Here is an 18,414-nt window from a genome sequence, read left to right as displayed (position 1 = left end):
GAAACTGCAAAGGGACCCTGTGGTAAAAATTTTCTTTTTTTGGGTAACAATGTGGTAAACTAAAACCCAATAATAATCAAGGCTATATACACACCCCAATTTGGTATAATTTTGTCACAGGTAATATATCTAACCTTTATGCAAGAGTTTGAAAAATCATAATGTATTATTGAAGCATCATAGCTCAATCCTATACTTCATAGATGCACTCTACAAATGTTTATACAGATTGCTTAATAAACTTGTGCACTGAACTCTCTACAAAAGCCCAGCTCTTTGCTGCTGGACCTGGTGGTGGTTCTCTGTGTTCAACATGATCTCTGAGTTACTCATCTGAATCTCTTCTTTTTCCCCCAATTTTGTATTTTGTGCAAGTCATTGACATATTCTTGTTTCATCATGCCATGTTTTAAAACGATTTGACTTGATCGATATGTCAACTCTGTTTTTATTATGCAGAGACTTGTCTTTAAAACTATATACCTTTCAGAGTTTTCTCGCTGTACGAGTTGGGCAAAAGTTTTGATATCCAAAAGGAGAAAGTTCAAAGCACTAGAGTTGACAACGGTTTTTAAAAAGTGTACTTTATAATATTTGTTCATGACGTTCGAATTCATCATAGCTGTCTTTACAAAAATGTACTTTATAACGGATTAACAACCTCTTATTTTATTGAGAAGGGTAAAAAACTAAACGTCCATTTCAAACGGAAACCAAATCTCATTGACCCGACCGGTGAACTCGTAAGGTGAGTTATACTGAGCCACCGTGTAATCTGCATCCGAGCCAACACCACCTTCTTTTTTGCTTTTCGCTATTGCATTAGCCCACGCCGTACCTTTGAGGCTAGAGTCCAGCGCCGCAGCTTCTTCTCCGAGGCCGTCATTGGATACGAAACCACCGAATTGTCTGACCGCCACGTACCTAGAGCTCCATTTCTGAATTTGAAGATTCTCAGCCGGAGCAGGATCAGGCTGGTTCTTTTTGGGAACGTAAAAAGACACAACGAAGGAAGATTTACAAAAGGGACCATCGCTTGGTAAGACTTGAGCGATGACCGGAGCGGTCATTTCAATCTTCTGATTATACTCGTTCATCCCCTGAATGTATGCGAACAACCTGAATCCCCCAAACACAAAAAAGTATTAAAAGACGCAATCTTTATCCGAGTAAAGCATTAAGATTGAATTGTTTAGCAACTTACTCGAAGAAAGCAGAGATTGTAGCATCGACGAAAGAGATATCTTGAATCGGTTTAGTGGAAACCCAGGCGGTGGTATTGTACCGGCGAATCTCGTATTCGTTTCCTGAGTGAACCAGCTCGTAGCTCGGGCACTCGATACGGTTACAAGACGGCGGGAACTTCCCGATTTGGTCAGGTCCGGATCCAGCTCCGGGACCTAGTAGTAGGTCTGAACCACCAGAGAGGAGGCTGAGGAGGAATGAGAGCTTAAAGAAGCTTAAACCGGCAGCCATGGCTGGTTTTTTTTTTTGGGTACAGAGGAGCTACATGTCTTGTTTCTGCGTTTTATGCGGCCTTATAATATCATAACGAATGGTTAATATTGTTACTTATGAAAGTGTGGTTCATCTTCGGATAGGTTTTGTGTGTTTAACAAGTTTTGAGTTTTAAAAAAATCACTTTTTTGGTCTAGTTATATGTGTCTAATGTCTATGAACTATTTGAATTTTGTGATTGCCACGGGTTATATAAAAAGTACTAGGGTTAAATCGTAATAAACGAAACTACAGAGGGATCTTTATAGCAAATTACAACAATGTGGTCAAACACTAAAACCCAAACAAAGGAACCCAACACGGTCCGGCCCGAGAACTGATTTTGTACCCTTATTTACGAAAGTGCACTACTCAAGGAACTTTACTAAACTTCTACCAAGTCATCTCCTTCTCTCTGTTATGATCTGATGAAAAAATGCGCATCAACTGTTCGACGAAATGCCTGAAAGGAGAGTTGCTTTCTGAGACGAGTACTGACCTCCGGGTATATATATATATATATTATGCGTTCCTGAGTTGAAGCAACGTTGACACTTTTTATCTTTGAGATCTTCTAATTTTTTATCAGTTTTCTTAAATGCTTTCTCTTCCAATATCTAACCATTATGCATTTGAGTTGGAAGAATCAATATGTGTTTCGAAAGCATCATAGATCAATCCTATACTTCAAAGATGCACTTTGAACCCTCTACAAATGTTTATAGATTGCTCACATAACTTGTGCTTTTGAACGATGATTTTTACTGCTTAAGACCATTTCAAAGCTTTGAACTTTTGTATTGTTTTAACTCAATTTTGGGATTATGATGAAAACAGTAATGGCTGAATTATATAAGAGACTAAAGTACTGCCCAGCTCTTAGCTGTTGGTGGTTCTCTGTGTTTCAACATGATGTTTGCCTTACTCATCTGAATCTCTTCTTTTTTTTTTCTCCACTTTTGTATTTTGTGCAAGTCATTGACATGTTCTTGTTTCATCTTGCCATGTTTTTAAAACAATTTGACTTTTGATCGACATGTCAACTCTGTTTTTTTTTTTTAATGCAGAGACTTGTCTTTAAAGGAGAAAATTCAAAGCAGAAGAATTGGCAACGGTTACTAAAAACAGGTTTAACTTTTTTAGTAATTTCGTAGTCTATATATGTTTTGTTCATGGCTTTTAAATTCGTAGCTGTCTTTACAAAAATGTACTTTATAATAGATTGTAAAATCCTGAGACTTTCTTTCTATATTGCAAAATGCAGGTAGTCAATGATAAAGTTGTGTGGTTATTGTGATAAATAATCTATGAATTCAGATAAGTGGAAGAACTAGTCTAGTTTTACTTATTCAGGTTGCCACAAAACTTATTTGTCAATGAAGTTTTATTCATAGTAATGCGTTCTTGTTGTTTACATCAAACTTAGAATTCTTCAAACCCCTTTAAACAATAATTTGTAGATAGATTATCATCTCACACTCAAAGCCACATATTGAAATGCTAACATCAGATAATCTTTATAAACAAATGGTTTTTTTTTGTCATACTTAGATTCCAAATCTTAGATTCAATGTCTGAAACAGACAGATGGTGAGATGATCTCTTCAGATGCTATTGCCATTCACTGATGGAAACTGTGCAGGTGAAACCAAATACCCTGCGATATGGTAAAAAGGGTAAGATGCAATTCCCCTATCTGAAAACTGAAACATACAATAAAATATGTCTTGTCAGTAACTTATATAAACGTGTACTTCTTTATAAATATGTGTACACTAATGTCTTAACACAATAAATATATATCTGTATATCTATGAAACTCAACAGATTTGGTGGAAAGGGAAAGAAAGAGACAAATGCTTTTGTCATGCTTACCACCTTTATCCGTTGAAAAATCTTTTCTCCACCGCAGACCCAGAAAAATAATAATATTGTTTTCTTTTAACCTTTTTGTTGTCTTCTTATAAAGAGATGTAAAACACACAAATACATTCAGATTTGAGCTTTCTTCTTATATCTTCGAGGGGGACCAGAGAATCCAAAAATATATTGGTTCAACTTCTCTTGAAAAGTGAAATACTTTTGATTTTTCTGAAATTTGAATGATTCTGGTGTTTGTTAGCCAACCAACATGCTCAGCTTCCAAGAAGAATGGATGCTTACAATTGTATCGTCATAATCTTCTGCATCGCCTTGTTTGCAATCAATCTAGTGTTTTCATGTTTCACTTGCTTCTCCATTCTCCACAGATTCATGACAGAGGAAAAGGAGGATTTGAGTGATCTCAGGAAGAATCTTCTCGAACCAGAAGAAGCCAAACCGGATGAGAAGGTAATGATCATTACAGTCTCGAGTAGCCAAGGATTCTCAGACTCCATCGATGATGATTGTGGCCAAGATTGCTCTCATGAGGATATTTGTGCTTGTTAAAAGAAAAAGGTGGCTTCTATTTTCAATACAGAGTTCTTCTCCTCATGTTTTGCAATTTTTTCCTTCATCTTCCTCCTACATGTAAATGATCTTAAATCCATATAGGTTGAGAGAGCATCACATCTTCTGTTTCAGAATCCAGATTATTTTGTTCGTTTCATTATGTATCTTGAAAGATATTATGCTTTTATGTCTGCAAACGTATATAAAAATACATGGAGGTACACAAATTTGTGGGAAAGTTATAAAGTTTTGTATTGTAATACTACTTTTTTTTTCTTGATTCAGTTTAGGTTTATGTTTCTTTGGAGGCTGAGAATTAAAGGTTCCCACTTAGACAGGGAAAAGAAGAAGAGAAAACAAATCCCCACTCAGAGAAAGTAATATAAAAGCTTAACAACTAAGTTGTTAGTTGACAAAAGTGACAATTTAACAAAAAAAAAATCAAGGACAACGAATTGCTAATAGTGACATATTTCTGGAAAAAAAAATCTCTTTTTGTATTTGTTTTTTCTCATGAACTTAAAATAAGGAAAATGATTGATTTAGTTAGAAGTTAGATCTCACTAATAAAGAAGATTAGTTTAATTTCATCCACGAACTCGAAGCTTCGATGGATGCATTTAAGATTTTTATACCCTAACCACACCACATGTTCACTTAATAATTTTTCCAAACTTTATAATTAAAATGAATAAACAGAGTAATTGTACAAATGTCAGTCGGTGGTTGTAAATACATAAAAATAATAACTCGGGGCCAAAATTGGAAAATACGCGTTATCACGGGTCTGACAGCAAATAAACAAAACAAAACAAGACTTGGTTCTTCTTCTTCTTCTTCTTCCAAAAATTGATTCAAAGACTTTTGCAATCTCGATTTTGAGAGAAAGAGCGCGATCGATCACGGGGAAAAGAGATATGGGTCACGGAGAAGAAGATACAAGGAGCAAAGGATTTGCTTCGGAAGAAGGTAACCAGCATCATCATCATCATCAATACGGTACCTTTCAAGGTGTTTCCAATTACCCTCCACCGCAGAGCTCTGCTCCGGTCACTGGCTTTCCTCAACCTTCAGCTCCTCCTGGTGTTTACGATTCCGGAGCTCCTTATTACGCTCATGGTTATCAAACCGTTCCAGGTATCTAGCTTCTCTCTTCCTGAATTGGATCATGCGGATTTCGATTTTTGCAGATTTGGGAATTTTTTTTTTTTTTTTTTTTTTTTTTTTTTTTTTTTTTTTTTTTTTNTCATGAAATTATCGTTGTGTTGTTTTGCAAGATAGATAAATCAGTTTAGGGTTTGTTCATTGCGATTGAATGGTGAAACTTTTTTTTTCTTTATGATCTGTATGTGAAAATCTAACTTCTTTGCCATGCGTTGAGATGATATATGATTTGTAATATTTATGAGAATTTAAAAGTTTGGAGCTTTTGAGTACTTTCTAGGAACAGCTCAGTTAAAAGTTAGGTTGTCTTGTTCAGCGGTTCTTATGGTTTAAATGGATGTCTTGTTCAGCTGTTTTTATGTTTACTTCTTTCTTATTGTTTTTATTTTCAGTCCATGGTGGTGTTGCTGAAGGAAGACCTGTGACTGGGAGACAACGCCGCCTTCCTTGCTGTGGAATTGGTCTTGGATGGTTCCTGTAAGTTACCTTCAAAATTACATGAGCTCCAAACATGCCCTTGCTTAAACATGTCTCTGTTAACACAAGTCTTTGCTCGTTTGGTTGTTTATAATATCCCTGAGAAAGTATTTTTTGGTCTTCTTGAAGCTTCGTAGTTGGATTTTTCCTTGGAGCAATCCCTTGGTATGTCGGATTGTTCATCATGATGTTTGGAAGAAGGATCGATTACAGGGAGAAACCAGGATACATTGCTTGCACTATCGCTGTAATTTTTCCTACACGCTCTCTTTCCTTTATCTTTCACCTTGTTTCTTTAACTTCCATGGGACCCTAATTTAGTTGATCCATGTCTCAACATTGCAGGCTATTCTTGCAACAATCGCTGTGATTCTGGGTGTATCTAAAGGAGCAGAAGACTGGTGATTGATCGATCAATCATCTTGTCAGTTATTCTCAAAACGGTTGTATAGGTTTTCTTTATCGTGTGTTGTATTATCAACTTCTTTTTGCTAGCTACTCTATGAAGAAAGAAAAAAAGTGTAAACTTCACAGAAAATTATTTTGGGTTTTGTTATCTAAATAAGAAGAAGTCAAATTTAAAGACAAAACGTGATAAGATTGAAGATTGTTTATACATCAGAAACCTTACAATATAAAATGCAGTCTATCGTTTTCCAGAAACAGTTGTATTGTTGTGCATCCTCAACAAGTCATCAGGAGTTACAAGAAACCAAGCTCCATCTTTCTGAGCGAACAGCTTCTGATTCACTGAGTCTATTATCACACTCACGTTTCCAAACCCATATATCTGAAGACCATTGTGCATTCTATTCGGTTTCGGTTTGAACAGCAACTCCTTCTCTTGCGCAAATACTTCCAACACTTCTTTCAAACTCAGCACCTCAGTGCTGTCCATCTGCCGAGCCTTAGCTTGAGGTTCAGCCTTAGCTGGCTCGGACTGTCTATGCACATTTGCCTTTGCCCTTGGCTGAGACACTTCAACTCCTTCAACTATTTCCATCAACATATCTAAACCACGCTTTAACTGGATTCGGATCCTCTCGTTTGCTGAAAGCTCTTGCGGGAATAATGATTTCCAACCAGAATACCATCCGTGGATCTCTTCGAAACTCGGTTTAGACAGTAACCAATGGTACAACACGTCCAGCCATTTTGGGAAGAAGAACCTCTCCATCAAATCAGCCATTAGATGTATGGGTACTGCAGATGCCCACATCATTACCCAATGGAACCTTTCTAAATCCTGGGCTGCCGGGTTTACCTGTAACTCTTGCAAAACCAGCTGAAGTTTGGGAACTATGTAACGACGCATAAGCTGTTCCCAGCTTGTAGCATCAAAAACGGTCTTCCATGGCGAAAGAATAGTGTAGACAGACTGATCATTAGGATACCAAGCATCAAGAACATTACTCAATTTCATCTGAATTATCTGGTACATAAACTCCAACTTCTGACCAAGTATTGGCAACCAAGGATGCACCCAAACATGGATGGCAACACGTTCCCTTTGGGGATCCCAATATTCAACAGCAGTTGACAATTTTGGCAGCACTACTGTGTCCAAAATCGTATGCAAGACAGATGAAGGCAGCAAATTTTCCCATGTCTCGAGAAATGTAAGCATCGGCTCAGGGTCTCTAGGTTCCCAGGAATTAATGCCTGCTATTCGCACAGCAGGTAACACTACCTCCGAGACTAGTTGGCTATAAGGCGTTGAGACTACCCAGATATTTTGGTCTTCCTGGACTTCCAAAAGCTTTCTCCAAGAAGATATAGCCTTGAGACCATGCACTGCATCCCTAAGAGGGTCCCAACCTTGAAACATTCTGATAAAGAGAGGCAAGGCCAGTGAGCAAGCAATGGTGGACAAGTTACAAAGCTTATAATCATCAGGGTAGCTAGCTTGCAGGTCCTCGAAACGATTAGCAAGTGAGTCAAGTGTCAAATTCCCAGATGTATTCTCCAGCTCGATTCGACTTATTTCATCTGCGATATATTCCATGTTGTCTAAGTGTCTTTTTTGTTTTTCTTCCTCCGTTATAAGCATTTCCTTCTCCTGCTGTAAGCTCAAGGCTGATTCTCTCTCGTTCCTCAAGTCCCTATCAATCTTCTGAATTTCATGCTCAACTAGATCGACAATCAAGCGCAAGTTGTGTTGTAACTCTGGCATTGGAACATCTGCGTCTTTTGCTTTCTCCTCTGCATCTAAATTTTCCAAATTCGTCACAACCCGAACCTGTGGTCCTCGCATATCGATAATGGTCTGCCCACCACCAAATCCCTCTTCCTGCTTCTTCTCTAACAACTCCTCTGCAGTGACATAAACTTCCTTCCTAACCTTCTTCTTCTTCTTCCAAAGATTTCTCCCTCCGCTATCACCATGACGCTGTTCATTCTCACTGACACTGACACCAACAATCTTCTTCTCCTCAACCTTTTTTAAATCAGGCAACTTAGCCTCCTTGAAATCATTGTACCCCATACCCATATTCTTCGGCCTCAACTGCACTTCAATAGGAGCGACAATACCTTGCTGATTCTTCCCAAGCCCTTTTCCCTTATACCCCATCTTTTCAAGCAGCTTCATACCTATTCCTTTAGTAGACTTCTCAAACTGACCTATATCACCGGCCAAAGTCTTCTTCTTCCCTTCCTTTGCACCGCCACCCTCTTGACCTCTCTTCTCCATCTTTGCCTTCCCTCTCATCTTTGCCCTATCAGCTATCTTCTTCCCCAGTGCACCCGGTAAGAGATTGTCCTCATCATCAAAACCATTCGAATTAAACCCTAACCCTAACCCTAACCCTAACCCTGACCCTAAACCTGAGCTTCCAATACCCAATCCACCTCTAACTGGAACATCCTCATCAATCATATCACCATCTTCGATTTTATCACTATTTTTATCACCGTTATGTTGTTCTCTAGAATCCTTATCAATCTCTCGAGTCGGCGATACCGTACCTGTAGAAACAAAATTGACAGGCTTGGTTGAGTCGGCCTTCATTCCCGAGTCTCGATCCTTACGCCTCTTCCTCCGAGATCCTCCGCCGCTAGAATAATCGGAATCAGAATCGCTCTCAGCGAAGATTCCATAAGTAGAGTCGTGTTTGGTTTGTTTCCGCTTCTCTTTCCTCTTTTCGTACACAAACTCGTCACCTTCCCATCGACCTCCTTCATAGTCATTATCCATACTGAATCTCTCCATCTCTTGATACTCGTCCATCGCTAAGCAGCTAGATCCGAAACCCTCGTCTTTGATTCCAAACTATCTGAGAGACAGAAGAAATTAAAAAATCAATCGAACAAATTTTTAAGGTTTTCGGATTTATTAGACTCCCACAAATCGCCGACGTCGCAGCGTATCATCATCGGAGAGAAAGTATTAACCGAATTGGGCCTTTTAAATAAGATAGGCCCATTTACGTTTTTTTAATCAGAGCCCATAAATGTTCCAGTTTCACTCGCTTAACCTGTTGCTACACTTGTTTTATCACTCTCGCACCCTGTGGTTTGGTTAACAAAATTGTAAGATTATGGAATCATAACTGCATTCAAATTATATAATCCCTTTCTTACTTTGTAAAAGCTACACACTTATTGCTATTTTAGACGGCACCGTCTTTCCCAATTTTGCAACTATAGTTATGTTTTTTCACATTTCATGTCTCTGTCCTCTTATCCTCTTCCGTTGGCTATTTCAGTTTTTGGTCGATATGATCACTCTCCTGTTTTGATATCGATTATGTATTTTTCTCTTCTCTTTTAGGTCGCTTTTTGACCTCTTTCCTTTTGAAATGTTAGGTTTTACCCCTTAATTAATTAATCCCTATAATTTTTTGAGGATAAATATTGTTTCTTTAAGATATAGTTTTCTACGTTATTATCAACAACAAAATACATATACAGTATCTTGTTCTATCTTAAATTGAATTCGTTTTCCTTTGGATTATATATAATAAGTCAATATTTTTTTGGTTCACACAGTACGTATTATATATGAAGTCAAGATTTTTTAGGAACACTTTATTTTCTCTAACCAAACATTAGTTATTTGCAACAAAATGTATTAATTAAAGAAAGAATAATTATATTATTTCAGAACTAGTACAACAAAATCCCATTTTTTCTGTTACAAATCACATAAATTTTGGGATTTCAAACTATAACACATAAAGAAACCCACCTTTTTTAGATGATTTTATAACCAAGAAAAGTCGGTTGTGACTATGACTCGACTTTTTCTATTTAGTTGAATAATCTTACGTAGGCTTGGACGTCATATTTCATAATTTGACGCAAAAGCCAAAAGCTACCATTGTTGTTTCCTTGTTGAAATTAATATCTAAACGTATATATATATATATATATATATATATGCACACATATTTAATATATCTCACATGATATGTATAAACGTGTATATATGTCGTCACTTAATCGCACACATTGCTTGAATAATGCAACTTACTTTTCTTAACCATGACTAGACTATTTTTAACTTTCATGATCAAACTTATTAGACTTGTTTTGAATACCTCCGATAAATAAATAAAATATGTTTGAGCTTCGCGAGAAGACGTTTTTTTTTTTTCATTTTGTTTTTCTCTAAGCCTAGCCTATTTATTATTTATTGAACAAACCAATTAATCACTATAACTGCTAATCAAAATAAAAAAGCATACGTTATAACTATTTTAATTAACCAACGACGCCCGTAGCCGTTAGACCTATTTTGTCCTAGGTGGAATTAGTAAATGATAATGACCCTAGTCTACGCGTAATTGCATTATAATTTATTTAAAAACAGAAATTAATTGATATGGTTGGACGAACATTATCTTTTTTTTTTGTGTATATATTAGTATGATATTATATATCACATGCGTTTCGTAAGAGAGTTGACATTGCTATTCATCGTCTCCAAAGAACAACGCCACCTGGTTCCATATTTATTGTCTCCATATTAAATTACGGGTAATTTAACATTACCAACTCATGTAATCATGTTTACTTTTTTTTTTTTACTTATCCATTCTTAAACACTATCATTATAAAGTTATATTTTTATATTACAAAAAACATCGTTTTGTATTTCTACCACTGAAATATCAGTTTTAACTTTATTAACAAAGATAATAAAAAGACTTGTATAGTTTTTTCATATGTGTAACAAACTGACAAATGGTAAAATAGTTATTTTTGTAAAACAAATGACATATATTTTAAGGTGACCAAATTTTGTTTTTTTAAATGTTTTTAAGGTTAATTTCGAGTTCTCCACCTAAAAAGGTTAGTTAATTGAAGAGAAATTAAACAAACAATTAATGAAAAAAATATTCAGGAGAGAGTTACGTGGGAATTTTCCTTTCTCTAATTACGGTATCTACGATATGGGGACGCAAACAAAAATGTGAATATGGAAGCATCGTCATATAATAGTATATTTTTTATATTTAAAAAAAAACAAATAGATTACATATACTAAATACTCATGCAATAAAGCCACATGGATGTAGCGTAAGGAAAGGAAGACAAAATTAAATTTTTGGAAATATACACCAAAGAACTTGTTGTTATAAATTCATTGCCAGTTGCAGATACAGCGATTTATTACATTATATCCTCTCTCTATAGTGTCTGTATCTATTATAAACCAAGTTTTTGTATCACATTTTGTATCCTACAGTATACCTATTCATGCATATATATAGCTAGATAGATGTACAGCTGCCTCCAACATATATAGTCAACTGATGAAATTATAAGCATCATCATTATAGTTTTGTCTCCTTTCTTTCCTTCTTTCTTTCTTTCTTTCTTTCTTTCTTTCTTTCTTCCTCTCATAGCTGATGATGGAGATAACTACTGTTAAAAGAGTGTTCTTGATCGGGGTATCGATCTTGATACTGAATTGGGTATGGAGAGCTGTGAATTGGGTTTGGTTAAGGCCAAAGAGACTGGAGAGATATCTCAAGAAACAAGGATTTTCTGGGAATTCTTATAGGATTTTGATGGGAGATATGAGAGAGAGTAATCAGATGGATCAAGTTGCTCACTCTCTTCCTCTTCCTCTCGGCGCTGATTTTCTTCCCCGTGTCATGCCTTTTCTCCATCACACTGTTCTAAAACATGGTATGATATGATCCCCCACATCATAGTACTCTCTCGACTTATTATTTATCAAGTTTTGTAGGTTTTTTTATACTTACAAGCATCTAAATAAGACCCAACAAGTACACTTGATCTTGTGTTATTAGATTCACAAACATTCTTATAATTTTGGTGAGAGTAGTTAGTTTCTTCTTCTTCATATTGTTTTTTTTTTTCCATTTTGAAGGATATATGAACAGAAAATTCAGAGTAATTGTGTGTATATGATTATGCACACATTTGCATAATTTAGATCTAAATCTGATATCTTTCTTTTTCTGGTTATATATAGTCTAGTCACATAAAATAGAATAAAAGCACTCTTAGCGGATCATATCAAAGATAATCTGTCCAATATAGCATTCTTTGTATGTGTTGTGTTTTGTTTCATATGCATATATATTAGGTTGTTTAAACTAAAAATGGTGGTAATTAATTAATCAATATATTTTTTGTTTGTTTTTAATAGGGAAGAAGTGTTTCACATGGTACGGACCGTACCCGAACGTGATAGTAATGGATCCAGAGGCACTTCGAGAGATAATGTCAAGGCACGAACTCTTTCCAAAACCAAAGATTGGATCACACAATCATGTTTTCCTCAGTGGTCTTCTCAACCACGAAGGTCCTAAATGGTCTAAACACCGAAGCATTCTTAATCCTGCTTTTCGTATTGATAATTTGAAGGTATGTTTTTCTTATTTGATATATTATTAATTATATACATTAAACACACTGCTCATTTTGACTCTAATAATAATTGTTTTTTGTTTTTTTATATGATTATAATTTTTAACTCTGACATAGTGTGAACTTTGTGAACATCATTTTCGTCTCATTCTTTAGATTTTGGTCAGTTTCATTCTCTTTTACTTTTTTCGAAAAGAAAGTCAGATAAGTAACGTCTTTTTGTTTGTTTGGTAGCTGAGAGATTTATACAATACCAAAAAAATAATATTTTTATCAATTTAAAATATATAGTTTTAATTTTTTTCCCTAGATAATTAAACAAAAATAAATTAATCAGAAAAAAAGAAAAAGAGAATATTAACTGTCACTTGGAGAAAAAAAAAACAAAATATTAGTATTAAAAAAAAACTGAAAAAGGTATTTGAAGAAAAAAGAACAAACAGAGAAAAAGTCCACACAGGAGACTAGAATCCACGCCACGCCACCTACTAAAAGTCTAAAAGCGAGAAACAGAAAAAGCCAAAAAGACACATTAACGAAAAAAAAGTGAAATCATATTTCAAGAATTTCTAAATATATATCCACTTTTCTTATTTTTTGATAAAACAACTTATGAATTTAGTACAGAAACGTCAAATATGCAGATGCAGAGCATTCAGTATTCTTTAACAACAACATTATGAGCCAATAATTATTAACATATCAATATCCATATGTGTGTGTGTAAGCTTGTTATCCTACTAGAAACCATCTGTGATTTTTTGGTGTGAAATGTTGGTTTTGATTTTTGAAATTGGAATAATAATATCTGATAAATTTTTCTAAATAAAAATGAACAGAGCATATTACCAGCATTTAACACGAGTTGCAAAGACATGTTAGAAGAATGGGAGAAATTAGCGTCAGCAAAAGGAACAGTGGAACTTGATTCATGGACTCACTGTCATGACTTAACGAGAAACATGCTTGCTCGTGCTTCTTTCGGTGACTCCTACAAAGATGGAATCAAGATCTTCGAAATCCAACAAGAACAGATCGATCTTGGTCTCCAAGCTATTCGAGCCGTCTACATTCCTGGATCCAAGTAAAAATAATATGTCTTCTTTTAACAACTGAGTTTAAAAGTGGAAAGCTAACTTTGCTGATTCAGTTTTCATGTTTTTTTTTTTTGGATTTGTCATTTGAAGATTTTTGCCAACAAAATTCAACTGGAGGCTGAGAGAAACCGAAAGGGACATGAGGGCTATGTTTAAAGTTATGATTGAGACAAAAGAGGAGGAGATAAAAAGAGGAAGAGGTACCGACAAGAACAGCGACTTGTTGTTCTCCATGTTGGCTTCCAATACAAAAGTGATCAAAGAACAAGGACCAGATTCAGGGTTGAGTCTTGATGATCTCATAGATGACTGTAAGGCTTTCTATCTAGCTGGTCAAAATGTGACCTCTTCATTGTTTGTTTGGTCACTTGTTGCTTTAAGCCAACATCAAGACTGGCAAAACAAAGCAAGAGACGAGATTTCTCAGGCGTTCGGTACCAACGAACCAGATTTCGAAGGCTTAGGCCATCTAAAAGTCGTAAGTAGACATTTTCAAAACCGATTAAACCACTTTATAACAAGAAAAAAGGGTTGTTTACTTAACAACTTCTTTGACTATTATCATTAGGTAACAATGATCCTCCATGAAGTGCTGAGACTCTATTCGCCAGCTTACTTCACATGTCGGATAACTAAACAAGAAGTGAAGCTAGAGAAATTCTCTCTACCAGAAGGAGTTGTAGTTACAATACCAATGCTCTTAGTGCACCATGATCCTGATCTTTGGGGGGATGATGTGAAAGAGTTTAAGCCCGAGAGGTTTGTTAATGGTGTAGCGGGTGCAACCAAAGGAAGACTCTCCTACTTGCCGTTTAGCACAGGCCCTCGGACTTGTATCGGTCAAAACTTTTCCATGTTGCAAGCTAAGCTCTTCTTGGCAATGGTACTTCAAAGGTTCAGTGTAGAGCTCTCTCCATCGTATACTCATGCTCCTTTCCCGGCTGCAACTACATTCCCACAACATGGAGCTCATTTGACCATCCGTAAAGTTTAGGTGGTAGAAGAAGAACTATAAAAGTAAAGGTGCTTTCCTTTTTTTTTTTGTTCATCATCAAAACAGAACCTTGAAGGTGTTGTAGTGGTAATGCAGTTTGAATCCTGTCAAGAAATCTTTATTTGGGTGTTCTTTTTTTTTTTTTTTTGTATATATGAAACAAAATCAAATCTAGAAATTTCATTATATTTATTTCTTGATATTGTTCCTCTTAATTTTCCTCAAATTCCTCTTTGCAATATTTTTGTTTTTTGTTTTGTTTTTGAGTTTAAAATTGCTATTTGCAAGTGTTCAATAAGCACATATATATAAACCATAAAGATCCAGTGCCTGCTGAAACTAGTGGCCCTTAAAGAGAAAAAAAAGGAAAGAATCTTGTTTTGAATAGACAAGTAATACACTTATCGAAACAGCTCAAGTAATGTGTTTGTACGTTTTTTGCAATATGTGGCAGCAAAAGGCAAAAGCTAATTAATAGAGGCCTTTTTTGTTTAATTTCCACTATCCCAACAAAAAAAAATCTTGTCAAACTAAGTTCCATGTGAAAAGAAAATGTCACGTGAAATAATTAGATTAATTATCATATATTTGTTGAAAAGTCGACAAAATAATTAACCAACATGTTTTTAGCTAGTTTAGTCTAATTTAAGAGGCAAAATGAATCAAATGGTTGGTGAGACACATCACACAGAAGTACTATTTCAAGGTCAGGTGTTTTAACATTTTTTCGTTCTAAATTGTTTGATTTTGCAATAATAAGCATGAATATTTCTATTGTTACTTTATTACATACAGTAAAAAAATTCTGTGTTTGAAGTTTGAACAAATAAAGAGTGTTACAGTTTCCTGTGCCAAAAGACCCTTTGAGAGTTGAAACTAATCAATCCTTTCAAGATTAAACATCACCATATCCTCAAGAGCCGATCTGAAACCACTCCTAGGAAGACAATTCAGATTCTTTAACGCAAGTTCAGCTTTCTCCTTAGCCAATTCTTGAGCTCTCTTGATCCCACCACGATTTCTAACTATTTCAATCGCTTCCTCAAGGGATCCAGGCTCACAGAACTCAGACTCAATGATCTCTCTTAGCCTCGGCTCATTCTCTAGTGCAAAGATCACTGGCGCTGTTATGTTACCTTTGGCTAAGTCATTAGCTGCAGGCTTCCCTAACTGCTCTGTGGACTGAGTGAAGTCCAGAATGTCATCAACTACTTGGAAAGATAAACCGAGATTCTTCCCATATTGATACATTTCCTCTGCAATCTTGCTTTCGACTTCACTGAAGATTGCAGCTCCTTTTGTGCTTGCAGCTACTAATGAAGCTGTCTTGTAGTAACTCTTTAGCAAGTAGTCATCAAGCTCGACGTCACAATCGAACAAACTTGATGCTTGCTTTATCTCACCGCTCGCAAAATCTTTGATAACCTGAAATGCATAAATCAAGATTCAGACCAAAGTCATTGTATTGTAAAAAAAGCTTCTTCTAGCCTCAGAAAAGAATTCTAACCTGACTAATGAGCTTAATGACTTCGAGGTTTTCGAGATTCGCTAAGTACCATGATGCTTGAGCAAACATGAAGTCTCCAGCTAATACAGCTACTCTTGTTCCGAAAAGTTCATGAACCGTTTCTTTTCCTAACAAACACAAAGTGAAAGCTTAAAACTTTGCAGAGAGAAAATGTACATTCTGATCAAAAAGAATATAATAAAATTGTCTAACAAACCTCTTCGCATATCACTTTCGTCTAAGACATCATCATGTATTAAACTTGCGGTGTGAATCATCTCAATAATCTCACCTAAACGGAGATGTTCTACTGTAAGTTCCCTGCACCAAGATCAGCTAGAAACCATCATTTTTAATGCTAGAGACTATACGCAATGTCGAAGGTCAAAGATGTAATGATAATGACAGTAATATAGATTACTTTAAGCCAGCTAATTCTGCGGTGGCTCGTGATACAAGGAAAACCAAACCGGGTCTCATCCTCTTGCCACCAGCACTAAAAATTTGCTCAGCTGCAGATATTAAAACCGGATTTTCTGCACCAACAATCTAATAAAAGAAGAACATTTGACATAATTAGGACCATAACTCTCTTTTAGGAGACCATAAGAAAAGAAATGTTGCCTGAGGTGCTACTAACCGATAAAAGATTGTCATTCAACCTCTGCAAATCATCAGCTACAACCTCAAACAGATTTTCCAAAGATATAGGCTTTTGTGATTCTGGCTTCAGATTGAGCATCACTGTTTTATCTTGACCAATACCTACACAACCCATCATTATTCTCATAAGCATTAATTAAAACTCCAGTTTCAGAAAATTTCAAAACCTGAAGAAAAGTCTTATATGTGTAAAAAGCTGTTGCCTCAACCAAAGTCTCATGCATGCTCAAAAAGAAAAAAGAAAAAATAATGGATAGTACTCCTAATTGACATTAGTATGTACCAGATAAAAGTGAAGACCAATCATTCAATAACTTAACAAACCAAACATCAAAACTAAAGAATCTCAAAATCAATTATATCACTACCAAAAATCAGATAGTTTTAAGAGAAAAGAGTAGATATGGTTGTTACCATTGAGGAGATAAGTCTCCTTTGGTTTAGCAGGAACGGCTCTGCAAGTCCCCAAATCAGGACGGAGTAAAACCAAGTTGCCACCATAGCTTCTGCCACCAATCCTACAAAGATTCTTGGAACAATTCCTAAACAAGAGTTGACGACTGGTTGGAGAAGAGGTACAAGAACACCCACATGGCATCAGATCAAGAACACTCGTACCCAAGTCAACATTCCGACATGACATCATCATTTCTCAGGACAAAAATTGACGAAAAACTTTTTAGGCAATCCCAAATACAAATACGGTTAATAAGTTCCGGAAACAGAGAGTCCAAAGAGAATCTTCGGAAACCAAAGTTACGTTTTGTTGCTGACGAGAGAGAGATTTGGTGTGTGTATGGAAAAATTTTAGAAAAAATGAGAAATGACAAAATAAAAGAAAGAAGAAGTTACAAGTGAATAGAGTTTTGATTTTGTTTGGGTGGACGAGACAAAACCACATAAGAAGTCTCTCCTCAAAGTCTGTCCTTTGGAGGACGAAAGAGAGATTTCAGATTTGTGTGTTGTTGTTGTTGTGTCCTGTCCGTTTTTTTTTCTAATTCAATTGTGTACTACTACTGGTACCAAATTAGTGAGAGAGAGAGAGGGAAAACACAATAAAACAAGAGTCCATCGTTGTATTCTTTATCAAATCAGAAGCTGAGATAACACCACGTGGTTACTAGATATTAGTCAGTCATCATCCAACTCGAATCAAAATATTTCGAGATTAGAGAGAATATCCCATTTCTTTCTGATTTCAAGACAAATTATAATATCATTATTATTCTAGATCTATCACCATTACTAATATAAAAGGTTTACTTACCGACAATAATTAGGTTTTAGGGTGTAATAAAAATAACTCATCAATCCGTGAAATCATAATAAATGAGCCACACTAAGTACTACACAAATCAAGACGAAGAAGCAAAACTCGTAACTCCTTTCTCTTTTCTTGACGTCATCTCGTAACGACATTTAGGGGGGTGTATTGAAACTATGATTTTGGAAGATTTGATGGGATTTAGAAAATTTGGAATTTTGAAAGATTTTAGGGAAGTTGATATGATTTATTGTAAAATTCTTTCAAATCCCACATAAAACCATGAGATTTGGATTTTTTTATTTTTAACTAAACAAATCCCACCTAAATCCTCCAGAATCTCAAAAATCATTAAAATCCAAATCCACAAACTATTTTGAATAACAGTAGATTTTAAAGTAGATTTTTAAATCATCAGTTCAATAACAGTGGATTTTAATAGACTTTTTAAAATACATGATTGAATAACATA

General features: G+C 35.5%; 6 protein-coding genes across 9 annotated transcripts; 3 read left to right on the top strand and 3 right to left on the bottom strand.

Annotated features, from left to right (window-relative positions):
• LOC104756035 (heme-binding protein 2-like) lies at positions 567-1,527 on the bottom strand. Its single transcript, XM_010478541.2, has 2 exons — positions 1,205-1,527; positions 567-1,119 (listed from the first exon to the last, which is right to left on the bottom strand). Exons 1-2 carry the CDS (start codon positions 1,474-1,476, stop codon positions 690-692), a joined length of 702 nt encoding a protein of 233 aa, XP_010476843.1. The 5' UTR covers positions 1,477-1,527; the 3' UTR covers positions 567-689.
• On the top strand, positions 1,836-4,650 carry LOC104756034. 4 transcript variants are annotated; one of them, XM_019239558.1, is made up of 4 exons: positions 1,836-2,002; positions 2,565-3,173; positions 3,325-3,936; positions 4,216-4,650. In XM_019239558.1, exon 3 carries the CDS (start codon positions 3,649-3,651, stop codon positions 3,925-3,927), a length of 279 nt encoding a protein of 92 aa, XP_019095103.1. In that variant the 5' UTR covers positions 1,836-2,002; positions 2,565-3,173; positions 3,325-3,648; the 3' UTR covers positions 3,928-3,936; positions 4,216-4,650. The 4 variants fall into 4 exon arrangements, with proteins under 4 accessions (XP_019095103.1, XP_019095102.1, XP_019095100.1 ...); XM_019239557.1 differs by lacking the exon at positions 4,216-4,650 and having other exon boundaries at positions 1,838-2,002; positions 2,565-2,625; positions 3,081-3,173; positions 3,325-4,115; XM_019239555.1 differs by lacking the exon at positions 4,216-4,650 and having other exon boundaries at positions 1,838-2,002; positions 2,565-2,625; positions 3,049-3,173; positions 3,325-4,115.
• Positions 4,756-6,161, top strand: LOC109124699 (60S ribosomal protein L18a-like protein). Its single transcript, XM_010478539.2, has 4 exons — positions 4,756-5,067; positions 5,487-5,571; positions 5,701-5,818; positions 5,917-6,161. The coding sequence occupies exons 1-4, from the start codon at positions 4,848-4,850 to the stop codon at positions 5,974-5,976; spliced, it is 483 nt and encodes a 160-aa protein (XP_010476841.1). The 5' UTR covers positions 4,756-4,847; the 3' UTR covers positions 5,977-6,161.
• LOC104756033 (septin and tuftelin-interacting protein 1 homolog 1-like) lies at positions 6,134-8,942 on the bottom strand. The gene has a single exon (XM_010478540.2). The coding sequence runs from the start codon at positions 8,798-8,800 to the stop codon at positions 6,218-6,220; it is 2,583 nt and encodes an 860-aa protein (XP_010476842.1). The 5' UTR covers positions 8,801-8,942; the 3' UTR covers positions 6,134-6,217.
• On the top strand, positions 11,125-14,645 carry LOC104756030 (cytochrome P450 72C1-like). The gene is made up of 5 exons (XM_010478538.2): positions 11,125-11,709; positions 12,197-12,414; positions 13,257-13,501; positions 13,605-13,992; positions 14,083-14,645. The coding sequence occupies exons 1-5, from the start codon at positions 11,427-11,429 to the stop codon at positions 14,506-14,508; spliced, it is 1,560 nt and encodes a 519-aa protein (XP_010476840.1). The 5' UTR covers positions 11,125-11,426; the 3' UTR covers positions 14,509-14,645.
• LOC104756029 (solanesyl diphosphate synthase 2, chloroplastic-like) lies at positions 15,265-17,688 on the bottom strand. Its single transcript, XM_010478537.2, has 6 exons — positions 17,093-17,688; positions 16,656-16,780; positions 16,437-16,564; positions 16,233-16,336; positions 16,016-16,143; positions 15,265-15,933 (listed from the first exon to the last, which is right to left on the bottom strand). The coding sequence occupies exons 1-6, from the start codon at positions 17,325-17,327 to the stop codon at positions 15,385-15,387; spliced, it is 1,269 nt and encodes a 422-aa protein (XP_010476839.1). The 5' UTR covers positions 17,328-17,688; the 3' UTR covers positions 15,265-15,384.

Source organism: Camelina sativa, chromosome 17 (genome assembly GCF_000633955.1).
Source record: "Camelina sativa cultivar DH55 chromosome 17, Cs, whole genome shotgun sequence".
NCBI classification, from domain to species: Eukaryota; Viridiplantae; Streptophyta; class Magnoliopsida; order Brassicales; family Brassicaceae; genus Camelina; species Camelina sativa.
Note: the sequence above shows the minus strand (reverse complement) of the source record. Positions and strands in the feature narration are given on the sequence as shown.